Genomic DNA, 17,784 nt, shown 5'->3' with positions numbered 1-17,784 from the left:
AATTCAGATGTAGGCAAACGTCAACATAGAGATTTAAAATTATGTCATTTCCCTTTGCTTGCCAAGCTGCATTCACACCTCCTTGCATGAACACGAAGGGCAGACTCTCACTGAAAGGAATGCTAACGATGAAAATGAGGCGTAACATATGAAAAGAAGCTCTCTCTCTCTCTTTCTCTTCTCCCTTTCTCCTGGGACTTAATCATGAACAGTAGCTGACCGGGTTGCTCTTTCTTTTGCTGACTCCTAGGTGCCTCGGGTCTACAATGATAAGACAATAAATGGCAGAGATAGGAGAAAATGTGGCAAGAGGAAGAGAAGGAGGAGATGATGGAGTGGGAGGTTTAAGGCCACCTCATGACCCCCAGAGCCCTGCCCACTTTCCCTCTTCTGCTCCCCCAGTTAGGGCCCACCATGTCGGGCTCAGGAGGGGCATCGTGATCCAGCTAACAGGCACCGAGGGTGAGTGGGACAGTCTGGATGACGACGAGCTCATCTTCCCCCTTGAACACAACGACTATGATGACCAGACTCCCTACATCTCCCTCTCCAAGGAGAGACAGAACTCCATGGAAGAGGAGAACCAACACTACCTGCACTCCCCAGCCTTCCACGTACCCCTCTCCCCCTCCTCACCTGGGTCCCTGGGGGACTGCTCCAACTCAGCCCCCAGCTTCCTCTCCCCCAGCCCAGCCACCCCCACCCACCGGCCACTGGCTAGCCTGGTCAAGTCCCTGTCCACGGAGCTGGAGCTCCCTCATGGCTCATCCCTCAGACCCAGGCCCTTCCTCAGCCTAGTCAAGTCCATCTCTACTGAGATCTCCCGCTCAGAGCCAGAGGTGTCGCAGTCCAAGTCTGACTCCCGCCTCAACCTGCACCTGCAGTGGAAGAACCTGACTCAGCCTAAGGGAAGGAGTGACGGAGACTCCCGTACCGCGCCACCCTCGCCCATCGCTCTATCCCCATCCGAGGGCACCAAGGCGGGCTTCTTCAAGATGGAGCTGGAGGACACGAAGCGGAAGTTCTCTGAGGCCATGCAGGAGCCTATGTTCAGTAAACCTATCAGTATTTTCAGTAAGATCATGGGGGATGAGAAGGAGAATGCAGCAGCAGGCAGCCCCAAGCACCAGAGAGCTACAGGGACTCACTCAGCTGGCTCCCCCAGCTCCAGAGGTGTCTATGTGGGGAGGATGGACAGCCCGGAGGTGGGCATCACAGAGTCTCCGCTGCGGTGCGCCAAGAGAGCGGACGGTGACTCCCCGCCGGTGTTTGACTGGCCGTGCATCAAACACCCAAAGAAGGGTCTGCCCACTAGAACATGTTCTGTCCACGATCACCACGGTAACAAACTCAACGACAATTCAGAGGAACTGGAGATCTGCACCTACGATGAAGTCATGCAGGTTGTGGCCATCGAGAGTCATCATCACAGGCGCCCGCGGAGATTGCCTGGTTCGCTGATCTCCTCAGGACCCCATTGTGTGGTTGTTCAACCCACTTCTCCACCTCCTCCACCACACATGGTGTTGTTCTGTGTGGCTGTGTTGTCCTACGCCTACTTCATCCTTCCCCTGGGCCCCTATATGTCAGGCCTGGCTCTGGGCATGGCCTTTGGTTTCCTGCTGGGGCTGCTGCTCATCAAGCTGGGCTCAACCAGACACACAGCTCAGCCACATCCACACAGAGACGTTCAGGCCCTGACTGAGGTTGTCAAGCAGGCTGATGCCCTCGGCAACGAATCAGACGTCCTCAAGGTAAGTTAATGTTCAATAGTGAAAACCTTTTCCCCCAAAAAAGATAAGAAGCTGAAGGTGAATTCCTTTTTGTACAGTTCATTTCTCTCAGCACGAAAGACCAGCTAGGTCTGAATGGGAACTTATAACCATGGAGTCAGAAAATGGCCTTGGTCTTTACAGATCTTGACACCCACACAAGAATTGTCTGAATAGAAAACAATCTTTTTGAATCCTCCATACTGTGGCATGCACTTCTTAGAACTTTTCTTCCTAAAACAAGTCAGCACTTCCCATTCCCCGCTCTCTCCCTCTCTGAGCCTGAATCCTTTCTAATGTGGTGCCTGTGCGATAGCTAAAAGTGCCTGGAATGCAATTAACGTTGCCCAATAAAAAGTTCCTCCAAACTTAAAGAGATACAGAGCCTCATTAGTGTTGTCTCCCTTGGCTGAGAACAGCAGGGCAGAGCACAGAAGAGCAGAGCACAGCCGAGCAGAGCACAGCCTTGCCAGATGCAGGGTATAGCTCCGACCCAGCGTAGTCAGCTCCAGAGGCAATTAACTGAGCAAGAGAGGTTGAGGCTGTGTAATTTCTCAGGTTCATTGGCAGGCAAAACAGTCTTATCAGTGGTAAAGTGTAGCGCCACAGGGGGAAAGAGAGGTTATCTTCATGAGGAGGGATAATTCCCGTGGTTAATTGGTGGGTTTGTTTATAAGGTGGATGTCAGACTGAGCCTTGGGGTGAACAGTTAGTCGTGGACGTCAGTGCGAGGGAGTTTTGAGACTTTTCCTCTCTAACACTAACACTATTTAAATGACCTAGGCTCCCCGAAGAGTCAAGTCTAATATTGATAGATATTTTGTTTTGTAGCTTTTTCTATGTGTCATGGTGTATGTTCACTCTTTGACTAACTGCATTGACATGTATTCTGAAGGACAAGCTATTATCAACATATAAAATAGCTTGTTACACAACAGCTTGTCTTAGTCATTGAAGCATGCTCTCAGTGTATTCCCATGTGACGTTCAAGTATTCGCTTACTGTCTCACTATATAACTATATTCCCATTGGTTTCAGGGCTGGCTGAACGAGATGTTTGAGTACGACCCAGAGACCTACCACCTGTCCCTGACCCACTCTGTGTTCGCCACCCTGGAGGGGCACTGCCTTCGCCTGGACTACCCCAGGAACAACATCAGCCGCAGAGCCACCTACGATGAAAAGCCTCCCGAGGCTGTGGTTGTCAGCTCACGCTGCTTCCAGCTACGACACAGCAAGGTCTGTCTGCTTGGTCTGTCAACTTACCCCCGCTGTTCAAAGCTTAACGCTTCATTTGAGGAAATATGATGCAAGGTTTTATATTTTATTCATTGACTTCATAAAACATTGAGATGTTTTTAAAATGTATTTTATATGTGTGTTACATACAATAATCGCATCACTAGTGGTCCTCTGTAGCTCCGTTGGTTTAGCATGGCGCTTGCAGCGTTTTTTGAGATGGTCTGAAAGCATAATAAGCAGATGTATTAATGTTGTGTTATAAGAGGTTTCTAATAAGTCGAGTTGTAATACCAGGTGTTCCTGCTGCCCTCTGAGCTAGCCCGTAAGAGGCTGTGGAACCTGAAGTACCCTATCTGCATTGAGCTGGCAGAGGGAGAGGGGGTCATGGAGGAGGAGAGGGGTACAGTGGAGACCCCAAGAGAGGAGCAGGGGGGAGACCCCCAACTCCAAACACGACCCACCTCCAACCCCAAACCAGCAGCCAACCTCCCTACAACCCTATACCTCTTCGGACGGACAGGAAGAGAGAAGGAGGAGTGGTTTCATCACTTCCTGTCCGCGTCCATGGTAATGGAGCAGGAGAAGGAGAATGAGAGGCCTGGCAGATGTGTGTCCAGATCAGGTAGGATAAACTGTTTTTGTTTGTTTTTGTTGTTTTGTATGGTTGTCTTTTTTCCTCATTTAATTGACTTTGTGTTAGTATTATATATGTGTTTTTTGCGTAATGACAAATCTTCACAGTACATATATTGGCCATGAAAATATAATGCATTACCAATACATGTGGAAAGGGAAGGATAAATCAAGCAAATGTTACTCTAGTGGATTATATGCAACAGTTCCATGTTTTCCAGGATGATTCATTTCTAGATTACAGATGCGTGGACATGTAGGAGAATATAGCACTGTCGTGATGCTCTCAAAGCACTTAACCACACATGTTTCTGCCCCTGCTCTGGTCTGTCCTGGTAGTAAACTGAACAGTGTTGTCCTCCATCTTAGACAGTCCACTAAGTCCCCTGAAGCTAAATCTTACAGATGCACTCTCATGTAACACTTAAAAGTAATTATCACAACATTGTCAAATCTGTGAACCGACAGCTGTCATCTCTGTATCTAGATGTGCCGGTAGTGCGAGGGGTGAGCCCCTCAAGACGGTCCCAGGACAGCAGAGGTTCCAGCAGGATTGGGAGCACTGAAGAGGACCTCCCCGTTCCCCCTTCTGCCCCCTCGATCCAACCATCCAGGGTGGGCTCTCCGCTGCTGGACTACCCCACCTACATGGCTCGTTTCCTGCCCTCAGAGCAGCCCAGCCCCCTGCCCAGTCCACCCCTCAACAGCACAGAGACAAGCCCCACCAACAAAGTGAGGGTGAGTTCCGCTGACCACCTGAATGAAACATCTAGAAACAGATAGATTATATAATTAAATAGTGTGTTAATCTGTAGTGGCGTATATATTTCCCTACAGTGCACCTGTGATTTCCCAGAGTTCCCGGGGGAGGGACACACTGACTGGGTCAATGCACTGATTGGTCGAATATTCTGGGACTTCCTGCGCGAGAAATATTGGGTGGACATTGTCTCCAGAAAGATCCAGAAAAAGTTGAGCAAAATCAGAGTGAGTGTGTGAGCTCTCACATTGTATAATCCCCTCTTCAGAAGTAAGGGGAGCTTGTACAATTTTTCTATTTGGTAATTTTCTAGTAGTATATATACCACAAAATCCACTGGAAACAAGCAAAACAGAGGAGCGAAATTATATTTCTTTGTTTGTTTGTTTGTTTGTTTGTTTGTTTGTGTGTGTGTGTGTGTGTGTGTGTGTGTGTGTGTGTGTGTGTGTGTGTGTGTGTGTGCGTGCGTGCGTGCGTGCGTGCGTGCGTGCGTGCGTGCGTGCGTGCGTGCGTGTGTGTGTGTGCAGCTGCCTTACTTCATGAATGAGCTGACTCTGACTGAACTGGACATGGGCTCCTGTCTGCCCCAAATCACCAGTGCGTCCAGACCTGTGGTCAACAGCAGAGGCGAGTGTCAACTAGAAAGCTCACTCTTCCTTTTTACTCTCCCTGATGTTTCTGCGATGATGACTAAGGCCTGGTGTTTTCCAGACCATGTGACCTGACCAGGAGAAACTCTGCGGCCCAAATATGGTCAGGAATAACTCCTGACCCTAACGATGACACAGCGAATCAGCCCACTCTGCATACAGTACATGACACTCTCAGAACACCAATTAGTGAAAGACAATGACAGTGTGTCATACTTAGTCTAATCTAAATTCTGGAGGGGTACTTAGAAGCAGATTAAATGGATTTGCCCTGATTATGAAGGTCTGCAAATTACAGCAAATTACGACAGATTATAATTCCCCAAAAGAATGATGGTGACAAATGTGGACTGTGCAGGGGGAGCTCTGTATAAATCTGTAAATGGGATGGTGTGTGATTAGAGAGGCATGGATGTGACGCAGGTCGTGTTTCCTTGCGCAAATTGTGATGCGAGCAGAGAGACATGAGGAAAGGGTTTACAGACAAACCTCTCCGGAGGTACTAAACTAACACATGGAATTGTTTTAAGACCCCTTTAGGTATAATAATAATAATAATAATAATAATAATATTTGCAAAAATATTTAATTTGTCCTTTAGTACTATCACCCATAGAAACACATTGAATTCATAAATGGCAAAAAATATAGTTTAAAAAAATTATCATAAGGAATAAGGTTTTGAAGTATCTATCCTATATCTAGCAGATATAAGAAAGCTCAGGAAATATATATATTTTTTGGGGCACATATTTAACCCCTTATTTTTTGGGGCACAAAACTACCTCTATACTTCCATTTGTTTGTATGGGTTTCCTTCAGACGAGTCCCATGACTATTGTGGGGTTCTTATAGCAAACGGAGAACACCATCGTGTTCATGAGAGTCTGCCCTTTCCATAGAAGGGTCATAACGTTCAGACGCTACAGACATTTCTGTGAGAAGACCGATTTTCGGGATGTCTCATGGTCTGACAAACACCGCTGTAGCTCGGCCACCTTCCACGTAGATTTGGAAGGCCAACATAGGCGGATGCGACAGATTGAGATGTGATATCTCTAGCATAATCTGACAGATTGAGATGTGATATCTAGCATAATCTGACAGATTGAGATGTGATATCTCTAGCATAATCTGACAGATTTAGATGTGATATCTCTAACATAATCTGACAGATTGAGATGTGATATCTCTAGCATAATCTGACAGATTGAGATGTGATATCTAGCATAATCTGACAGATTGAGATGTGATATCTCTAGCATAATCTGACAGATTGAGATGTGATATCTCTAACATAATCTGACAGATTGAGATGTGATATCTCTAGCATAATCTGACAGATTGAGATGTGATATCTCAAGCATAATCTGACAGATTGAGATGTGATATCTCTATCATAATCTGACAGATTGAGATGTGATATCTCTCGCATAATCTGACAGATTTTGAAGGGATTCTTTTATTATGTTGCTTAGATTGACGCGCGGGTGCGTCAATAGACTATTAAAGACAAGCCAGCAAATCCTGTCCAAGCACTATAAATGCCCCCATTTGTATGCGTTCGCAGATGCACACACTCATAAACACACACACATAGACACACACACACACACATAGACTCTCATAGTCACACACACACATAGACACACCATCAACAAACCAATATGCTGCATGTCCCCAGCAGGAGATAACAGCTCCCTGGCTCACTGAGATTACAACAGATTACTGTAATAATATCGACTCATCTGATGCTCAGTACTCTATTGTAATCAGATGACATGAGCAATGGACCGTCTCCTCCCTCTCAATCATCTGATCTGTCTCTTAATCTCTGTGCTGGTGCTGGTGTGTGTGTGTGTGTGTGTGTGTGTGTGTGTGTGTGTGTGTGTGTGTGTGTGTGTGTGTGTGTGTGTGTGTGTGTGCGTGTGCGTGTGTGCATGCGTGAGTGTGTGTGCATGCGCACACGTGTGTGTGGTGTGTGTGTGTGTTCTCCAGGCTTGTGGCTGGAGCTGGAGGTGGTATACACTGGGGCCCTGCAGATGACCCTGGAGACCAAGATCAACCTGTCCAAACTGGGCAAGGAGGGCAAGGAGGGAAGCCTGGACACTGACAGCCTCACTGATACTGGCAGCCTAGGGTCAGTCACATTGCAGTTAATACTGCACTATCATCTAAAAGAAAATATATGGTTTACTGTACAACATGCATTTTACGTAGTACACCTAACATTATTATTTCATTGTAAATTGAACTGCAAAATTACTTGCCTGGGTTCCAGTCTGTTTGTGCTATTATGGAATTTTTTGCACAAAACAGATCTGGATTTCAGGCTACAATAAAACCACTGCCTTGCGGCATCTATGCTGACATCCTGGTAATGATTAGCTGCTATGCTCTGTCAGAGGTGACCGACAATTAATGATCATTAAGAGACCAACCTACAAAATCCTCTTAATCTGTCAAACTCCTCTAATAGTGAATCTTTAAACGGAGCCTGTTGATGACAGAGCTCTCTATACATGACAGAGCTCTCTATACGTGACAGAGCTCTCTATACGTGACAGAGCTCTCTATACGTGACAGAGCTCTCTATACGTGACAGAGCTCTCTATACGTGACAGAGCTCTCTATACGTGACAGAGCTCTCTATACGTGACAGAGCTCTCTATACGTGACAGAGCTCTCTATACATGACAGAGCTCTCTATACATGACAGAGCTCTCTATACGTGACAGTGCTCTCTATACGTGACAGAGCTCTCTATACATGACAGAGCTCTCTATACATGACAGAGCTCTCGATACATGACAGAGCTCTCTGTACATGACAGAGCTCTCTATACATGACAGAGCTCTCTATACGTGACAGAGCTCTCTGTACATGACAGAGCTCTCTATACATGACAGAGCTCTCTATACATGACAGAGCTCTCTGTACGTGACAGAGCTCTCTGTACATGACAGAGCTCTCTATACATGACAGAGCTCTCTGTACATGACAGAGCTCTCTATAAATGACAGAGCTCTCTGTACGTGACAGAGCTCTCTGTACATGACAGAGCTCTCTATACATGACAGAGCTCTCTGTACGTGACAGAGCTCTCTATACATGACAGAGCTCTCTATACATGACAGAGCTCTCTGTACGTGACAGAGCTCTCTATACATGACAGAGCTCTCTGTACGTGACATAGCTCTCTGTACATGACAGAGCTCTCGATACATTATGTTGATTAGTTGGTCTGTTTCCAGATTTAAATGGATTCCTACAGTAGATCCTTGTTCTGTCATAAAAATATCATCTTATTTGTAAAGCATGTATGAGCTTGTTTTTACAGTATGGTTGGCTCTGCTGAATATGGTTTTATTTAGGTGTCAAATCCATAAAATGTCTCTATCAGGTTTGTGGATAAAGCTAGGGTTGGGGCAGAACTGTGGACATGAAGCTAGGGTTGAACTCAGATGAGGATTAAGGTTAGTCTCAGTGAGAGCTGAAATCATTTTTCTCTCATGCTTAGCCAGAGCGACTTACAGTAATGAGTACATACATTTTCACTCTTTTTTGTACTAGTTGCCAGTGGGTAGCGAACCCACAACCCTGACATTACAAGTGCCACGTTATACCAACTGAGCCTCACGAGACACTCGGGAAACCTGTGTTGTTGTGTTTTGTATCCAGGTCCAGACCCATCCTCAGTGTTCTGGCTGACAGTGATGAAGAGTCCTCCAGCGCCGACTCTTCAGATGAGGAGGAAGTACTGCTCTCAGAGCACCAAAGCATTGTGGGAGAAAAGGGGACTCTACCTGGTGCTGAAGGGTAATTGATGTCTCTTTCTCTTACACACCAAATATAGTCGGCCATGTAGAATGATGCGGCCAGGAGTTTTTCCTGACTGTGACCTGACTCTGACCTTGTGCTGTATTTGCCTCGATTCAATCCGTAGCGATGACATTCGGTTTTGTAGCTCGTTTTACATTTAAAGGCAATGTTCCCACGTTAGCAGAGACTGCATTCACGGTAAACGCTGCATATATCGGCTTAATCAGAAATTATCTCGACATTTCAAGCGTGCTATAGCGCTGAACTTCGAGCCCTAATATAATTTTCTATAGTCACAACCAGAGTTGTGGACTCAAGTCACATGACTTGAACTCAAATCTGACTCCAGTCACAAATTTGATGACTTTAGACTCAACTTGATAGAAAATAAAATAACTTGAGACTTGACTTGGACCCTCAAGACTTGGGACTCGACTTTGACTGGAGACTGATGACTTGAACTTATCTGGCCAGGTTTTGTAATGTTTTGTCACTCATTTTGTGGCACAGAGTCTATGTGGATTACTGTACACCCAGCCAGAGACAGTAGCACAGGATCGCCCTTGCAAAAAAAACTGCAAGAGATTGGCTAGTGAAACGCACACTCGGCACTGTGATTGGACCAGCAAACTGTCAATCAACACAGGTCGGGGGGCGAGCTAGGGTACAGATTGCTAACTTGCTGTACAGCTACAGGATCAGGTGCACCGCAAATGTCAAATCATAGAAGAGAGGATTGCCATAATACATATACAGCTACAAAAATTGCTTGGTGATGAAGAACACTTTGCAAGCTCATCAGTAATGGGGCAACAATTGCTAGTATAGGCCTACTGGCATTTTGGTATGCAACAATTGCTTTAAATTGGTAATTTACATATGAAACTTGCATTTGGAATTTGTTTAAAATATATTACTACTGTGGTAAAGATGCACCATTGCGCACCTCTTCACTTATGCTCTTGTAACGGTTGTTCTCCTCCTCTTCAACCGAAAAGGAGGAGTAGTGATGGAACCAAGGCGCAGCGGGTTGTGAACACATAATTTATTTAAAGACAAGACGAACAAACACGAACTTCACTATAACTAACAAAACAACAAACGGAGTAGACAGACCTGGACGACGAACTTACATAAACACGAAGAACGCACGAACAGGGAAAAATAGACTACACAAAATGACGATGTACAAAACAAACCGAACAGTCCCGTATGGTGCGACAAACACGGACACAGGAGACAACCACCCACAACGAACACTGTGAAACAACCTACCTAAATATGACTCTCAATTAGAGGAAAACGCAAAACACCTGCCTCTAATTAAGAGCCATACCAGGCAACCCTTAAACCAACATAGAAACAGAAAACATAGAATGCCCACCCAAACTCACGTCCTGACCAACTAACACATACAACAAACTAACAGAAATAGGTCAGGAACGTGACAGCTCTCCAAACTGCTTCTTTTCTCTTGTTGAAGTGTTTGCTGTTGCTTTCACACGTTAAAGTGCATAGGCCCTATCTGGTAAATCTATATTCCATCTAATACTACAATAATTGACAGTGTTTCATAATTCCATCCCTGTACCGTTTATTGTGCACATGAACGTTCACAAGACTTATCTGGTAGAAGTTCTGTTTATTTCATATTTCCCGGGTTATGTCGGACTTCCGTTTGTCTGCGCTCCACGAGAAATTGATTGTTGGTGTTGAAATATCATTAACAATCATTCATCTTGATTAAAAGGAATGTAACAATAGAAGTGGAAATGGCCTTTTACATTGTAGAACCAGTTTATGGGTTGTAATTGCCAATTGGGTAATTGTATGGTTCTGGGGACCAAGTGATTATATCATATAGGCCAACCTGTTTGAGCTTCTGTTAGACAGATTCGATTTGGTTTCTCAAGGGGAGGCAACACAGTCTTGTCCTCTACCTGTGTCCATTCAGATAGGACAGGTTAAGCCTGATACAGAGGCGATTTCTTTTGTCCTATTGCCCTTGTATATTTTGTATATGGCGCGTTCAACATTGGATCACCTGTAAATAAGACCTGTAAATAAATCTACACTCCGAGCACTTCAACCTGCCTTGCCTTCTGCTGATTTCATGCCCTTATGGCTGCTACAAATAAAGGGCCGTCTGGTAGCCTCAATAAATAGACAAGGATTTGTAGTTGAACAAGTAGATTTGATTTTTTACTCGACTTGAGACTTGACTTAAACTTGTGACTGGACTCGACTTGACTTGCTCTTAGAATGCATAATATGGACTTGACTCGAGTTTTGCCCCGTTCCGCTTGGGACTCTACTTGAGACTCGGACCTTGTGACTTGAGACTTGCTTGTGACTCGAATAATAGTGACTTGGTCCCACCTCTGGTAACAACAGATACAGTGTATTCGGAAAATATTCAGACCCCTTCCCTTTTTCCACATTTTGTTACGTTACAGCCTTATTCTAAAATTGATTGAATAAAAATTTTTCCTCATCAGTCTGAACACAATACCCCACAATGACAAAGCAAAAAGAGGTTTAGATATTTTTGCAAATGTATAAAAAAAATTAAACTGAAATATCACATTTACATAAGTATTCATACCCTTTACTCAGTACTTTGTTGAAGCACCTTTGGCAGCGATTACAGCCTTGAGTCTTCTTGGGTATGACGCTACAAGCTTGGCACACCTGTATTTGGGGAGTTTCTCCCATTCTTCTCTGCAGATCCTATCAAGTCAGGTTGGATGGGGAGTGTCGCTGCGCAGCTATCTTCAGGTTTTTCCAGAGATGTTTGATCGGGTTCAAGTCTGGGCTCTGGCTGGGCAACTCAAGGACATTCAGAGACTTGTCCCGAAGCCACTGCTGTGTTGTCTTGGCTGTGTGCTTAGGGTCGTTGTCCTGTTGAAAGGTGAATCTTTGCCCCAGTCTGAGGTCCTGAGCGCTCTGGAGCAGGTTTTCATCAAGGATCTCTGTACTTTGCTCCGTTCATCTTTCCCTCCATCCCGACACTTAAATATAATTTTTTTTAAATCTTCATTTAACTAGGCTTAAAAACATCCCCACAGCATGTTACTGCCACCACCATGCTTCACCGTAGGGATGGAGCCAGATTTCCTCCAGATGTGACAGTTGGCATTCAGGCCAAAAAGTTCAATCTTGGTTTCATCAGACCAGAGAATCTTGTTTCTCATGGTCTGACAGTCCTTTGGGATGTCATGTGCCTTTTACTGAGGAGTGGTTTCCGTCTGGCCACTCTACCATAAAGGCCTGATTGGTGGTGTGCTGCAGAGATGGTTGTCTTTCTAGAAAGTTCTCCTATCTCCACAGAGGAACTCTGGAGCTCTGTCAGAGTAACCATTGGGTTCTTGGTTACCATGGCCCTTCTCCCCCATTGCTCAATTTGGCTGGGCGGCCAGCTCTAGGAAATGTCTTGGTGGTTCCAAACTTCTCCCATTTAAGAATGATGGAGGCCACTGCGTTCTTGGGGATTTTAAATGTAGCATGAAATGTTTTGGTAGCCTTCCCCAGATTGGTGCCTCGACACAATCCTGTATTGGAGCTCTAAGGACAATTCCTTCGACCTCATGGCTTGGTTTTTGCTCTGACATGCACTGTCAACTGTGGAACCTTATATAGACAGGTGTGTGCCTTTCCAAATCATGTCCAATCAATTGAATTTACACCAGTTGGACTCCAATCAAGTTGTAGAAACATCTCAAAGATTATCAATGGAAACAGGATGCACATGAGCTCAATTTCAAGTCTCATAGCAAAGGGTCTGAATACTTATGTAATTTGCAAACATTTGTAAAAACCTGTTTTGACTGTCATTATGATGTATTGTGTGTAGATTGATGAGGATTCTTTTGAAAAATCAATTTTAGAATAAGGCTGTAACTTAACAAAATGTGGAAAAAGTCAATGGGTCTGAATATTTTCCGAATGCACTGTACTTTGACATCACTTTCCCAGAATATAGCTTACATTTAAGCTACTAAGGCTGGATTCAATCCGTATCGCAAAAGATCTCTATTAAAATATGTGAATTGTTAATCGCGCTATGAAGTGGATCTTCAGTATTATGGATTGAATAGGGCCCTTAGTTTTAGATCATAGCAGTGCAGGTCATAGCAGTGCTGTTTTCATTTGTGACCGGTGTGACATTTACCTCTGAAGGCATAAGTCCTCTCATGTATAAGTCCTCTCTCCTCCTCTCCTCCCCTCTGCAGGATTGCTGCTGGTGGCGGGAGGACAGGCAGGCGGATTTTGAGATTTGTAGACAAAATTGCTAAGTCTAAGTACTTCCAGAAGGCGACAGAGAATGAGTACATCAAAAAGAAGATTGAGGAGATGTCCAACACACCCCTGCTGCTGGCAGTGGAGGTTCAGGAGCTTTCTGGAACACTGGCTGTCAACATCCCTCCTCCCCCTACTGATAGAATATGGTACGGACCACACTTAACATCCCTCCTCCCCCTACTGATAGAATATGGTACGGACCACACTTAACATCCCTCCTCCCCCTACTGATAGAATATGGTACGGACCACACTCAACATCCCTCCTCCCCCTACTGATAGAATATGGTACGGACCACACTCAACATCCCTCCTCCCCCTACTGATAGAATATGGTACGGACCACACTCAATATCCCTCCTCCCCCTACTGATAGAATATGGTATGACCCACTCTCACTCAAAGTTACTCAATGACACAGATCATGAACTCGATTCTGCCGGATGATTTTTTCTTGAGTAGAAGGTCGGGGGGGCCTGAACATAATTGCAAATAATTTGTAGACTACAAATTGACCGGAAGAAGCCCAAACAGATATAATATTTGACTTTAACATAATCATTTCAAACCTTGCTTACATTTGTATACGATCACGTGTCTCTTTATTATGCATCGGAATACTTGGGAACAGATTTCCAAAATTATAATCTCTTGGAGCTGACTTCCTGGTGTTTTTACAGAACGCTGCAACCCGCCTGGTATTCAACCTTCCCAAGTTCTCTCATCTCACCCCATTCCGCCGCACACCACTCCACTGGCTTCCATTCGAGGCTTGCATCCACGACAAGACCATGTTACTTACTCCCCCCCCCCCCCCCCCCCCTCCCCAGTTCAAACAACCTTCTAGCTCTGACTCACAGCTCTTACTCTACGTTATTGAGGAACATTTTTAACTCAGCAAAAAAAAAAGTCCTCTCACTGTCAACTGCGTTTATTTTCAGCAAACGTAACACGTGTAAATATTTGTATGAACATAACAAGATTCAACAACTGAGACATAAACTGAACAAGTTCCACAGACATGTGACTAACAGAAATTGAATAATGTGTCCCTGAACAAAGGGGGGGTCAAAATCAAAAGTAACAGTCAGTATCTGGTGTGGCCACCAGCTGCATTAAGAACTGCAGTGCATCTCCTCCTCATGGACTGCACCAGATTTGCCAGTTCTTGCTGTGAGATGTTTCCCCACTCTTCCACCAAGGCACCTGCAAGTTCCCAGGCATTTCTGGGGGGAATGGCCCTAGCCCTCACCCTCCAATCCAACAGATCCCAGACGTGCTCAATGGGATTGAGATCCGGGCTCTTCGCTGGCCATGGCAGAACACTGACATTCCTGTCTTGCAGGAAATCACGCACAGAACGAGCAGTATGGCTTGTGGCATTGTCATGCTGGAGGGTCATGTCAGGATGAGCCTGCAGGAAGGGTACCACATGAGGGAGGAGGATGTCTTCCCTGTAACGCACAGCGTTGAGATTGCCTGCAATGACAACAAGCTCAGTCCGATGATGCTGTGACACACTGCCCCAGACTATGACGGACCCTCCACCTCCAAATCGATCCTGATCCAGAGTACAGGCCTCGGTGTAACGCTCATTCCTTTGATGACAAACACGAATCTGACCACCACCCCTGGTGAGACAAAACCGCGACTCGTCAGTGAAGAGCACTTTTTTCCAGTCCTGTCTGGTCCAGCGACAGTGGGTTTGTGCCCATAGGCGACGCTGTTGCCGGTGATGTCTGGTGAGGACCTGCCTTACAACAGGCCTACAAGCCCTCAATCTAGCCTCACTCAGCCTATTGCGGACAGTCTGAGCACTGATGGAGGGATTGTGCGTTCCTGGTGTAACTCGGGCAGTTGTTGTTGCCATCCTGTACCTGTCCAGCAGGTGTGATGTTCGGATGTACCGCTCCTGTGCAGGTGTTCTTACACGTGGTCTGTCACTGCGAGGACGATCAGCTGTCCGTCCTGTCTCCCTGTAGCACTGTCTTAGGTGTCTCACAGTACGGACATTTATTTATTTATTATTTATTATTTATCTATTTATTGCCCTGGCCACATCTGCAGTCCTCTTGCCTCCTTGCAGCATGCCTAAGGCACGTTCACACAGATGAGCAGGGACCCTAGGTATCTTTCTTTTGGTGTTTTTCAGAGTCAGTAGAAAGGCCTCTTTACTGTCCTAAGTTTTCATAACTGTGAACTTAATTGCCTACCGTCTGTAAGCTGTTAGTGTCTTAACGATCGTTCCACAGGTGCATGTTCATTAATTGTTTATGGTTCATTGAACAAGCATGGGAAACAGTGTTTAAACCCTTTACAATGAAGATCTGTGAAGTTATTTGGATTTTTACGAATTATCTTTGAAAGACAGTGTCCTGATAGGGTTCTTTGCCTGTGATATATGGTTGTCCCACCTAACTATCTTAAGATGAATGCACTGTAAGTCTGGTTAAAAGGTTAAAAGCGTCTGCTAAATGACAAAAAAATGTATATATTAAGTTACATGTTTTAAGTCCAACAATGATATGTATTGTTTTTACTTATATTTTTTCAAATAATAATTTTGCTCAGAAAACTCCCCAGTTGGGGAACCCTGCTCTATGGCGTTGTACACATTCACTCTAGTCCACATTCACTCCGATTCACTTTATCTCTTCATTTATCTCTTCATTTACGTACTTGCGTCTTCAGCACGAAAGAGCATTACTTTTCTTTTTGTGACAAGTTGAACAAAGGGTCAGGCAAATGATAGCAACCGATGATAAGACCACATTTTTTATAAAGGTTAGGTCAACATGGTAATTGCCTTCGGTTACTGTCTCTGTATTTAATGATGGTCCTATATTTGTGCATGTGTGTGTGTATTCCAGGTACAGTTTCTGTGTGCCTCCCAAGCTGGACCTGCGTGTCAGACCCAAGCTGGGGGAGAGGGAGGTCACCTTCTGTCACGTGACCGAGTGGATCGAGAAGAAGCTGCAGGATGAGTTTGAGGTTAGACTTCTCTTTCCTTCCTGCTGCTACACCTCCTCTCTCTCTCTCTCTCTCTCTCTCTCTCTCTCTCTCTCTCTCTCTCTCTCTCTCTCTCTCTCTCTCTCTCTCTCTCTCTCTCTCTCTCTCTCTCTCTCTCTCTCCCCCTCCCTTCCCTACCCTTGTATCTCTCACCTCTCGCCCTCCCTTGTCTTTTCTCATCCAGCTCTTCCTCTTTTACTCTCCCCTGCCTTCCCTTCCCCCCAAATCCCAAGTAAGACAATCTATCCCCGATAAAACAATTCATCTATCTTCTCTCCATTCCAGAAAGTATTTGTGCTGCCCAACATGGACGATATCTACATGCCTCTGATGCATTCTGGGATGGACAGTCCTCCAGCTGGGCTGCTGGAGGAGTGTCCAGCCCAGTCGTCACACTCACAACACTCCTCCATGGAGTCCATCGAGAGGATCTCCCAGGACAATACTGCTGCAGACTTGGACTAGTGCCTCTCTGTGGCCCAATGACACTAAGACACCCCTGAAATTCTCAAAGCACATCAAGTACACTGAACAAAAATATAAACGCAACATGTAAAGTGTTGGTCCCATGTTTCATGAGCTGAATAAAGGAGAATTTCTGTCTGTAATAAAGCCCTTTTGTGGGGAAAAACTCATTCTGATTGGCTGGGCCTGGCTGCCCACCAAGTGAAATCCATAGATTAGTAACAAATGTATTTATTTAAATTGTCTGATTTCCTTATGTGAACTGTAACTCAGCAACATTTTTGAAATTGTTGCATGTTGCGTTTTTTTTGTTCAGTATAGATGTGCCACCAAATGTAGTGAGATACTGTATATTACAGAACTTTAAGTGATACCTTTGGTCAATGTTTACATGTGAGGAACAGTAAAGAGATGTGTGTTTGTGTGTTGATTTCATTTTTTACAGTTCAATGTCCTTTTGATCAGACAGTCCATATTTAATACGTGAAAGATGAAAACGATCGTTGAGTAAAACCAAGACATATAGAAATGTTTTTATGTCATGTTTTTAATCATTCAAGATTTGGATTTGCCAAAATACAATAATCAACCTAATAGAAACATTATGAAAGTAAAACAATCCATCAGAATACATCTGCAGTCTGTACAAAATACACCAAAATGAAATTAAAAGTTTAATTAAAAATACAAACTTCTTTCATTTTCATAGTTCCACATAATCATTATTTTATATAAAAACCCTTATGTCATTTAAGACATCATTAATCATTTGTAAAATACAAAAATAAACCCTGTTCCCATCTTAGGAGCTGCTGCTTGTGCTGCTCTCCCCTTTAGTCTCCCCCCTCTCCATATCCCTCATACACCTCTCCTTCCCCTTCTCCCTCTCCATATTCCTCTCCCTCACCCTCCTGTCCCCCCTCTGCTTCTCCCATGACCTCTAGACTCACAGATTCCCCCTCTCCCTCTCCATATTCCTCTCCCTCACCCTCCTGTCCCCCCTCTGCCTCTCCCATGACCTCTAGACTCACAGATTCCCCCTCTCCATATTCCTCTCCCTCACCCTCCTGTCCCTCCTCTGCCTCTCCCATGACCTCTAGACTCACAGATTCCCCCTCTCCATATTCCTC

General features: G+C 44.9%; 1 protein-coding gene across 1 annotated transcript; it reads left to right on the top strand.

The window, feature by feature from the left end:
• Window positions 1–281: 281 nt before the first annotated feature.
• Window positions 282–16,654, top strand: tex2l (testis expressed 2, like). Its single transcript, XM_038974646.1, has 11 exons — window positions 282–1,754; window positions 2,811–3,011; window positions 3,309–3,636; window positions 4,135–4,385; window positions 4,485–4,634; window positions 4,935–5,034; window positions 7,056–7,197; window positions 8,739–8,876; window positions 13,112–13,327; window positions 16,051–16,171; window positions 16,475–16,654. The coding sequence occupies exons 1-11, from the start codon at window positions 282–284 to the stop codon at window positions 16,652–16,654; spliced, it is 3,300 nt and encodes a 1,099-aa protein (XP_038830574.1).
• The last annotated feature ends 1,130 nt before the right edge of the window (window positions 16,655–17,784 follow it).

The sequence above is a fragment of the Salvelinus namaycush genome, chromosome 35, assembly GCF_016432855.1.
Source record: "Salvelinus namaycush isolate Seneca chromosome 35, SaNama_1.0, whole genome shotgun sequence".
In the NCBI taxonomy this organism is placed as follows: Eukaryota; Metazoa; Chordata; class Actinopteri; order Salmoniformes; family Salmonidae; genus Salvelinus; species Salvelinus namaycush.
This window is presented reverse-complemented; position numbering and strand designations above follow the sequence as displayed.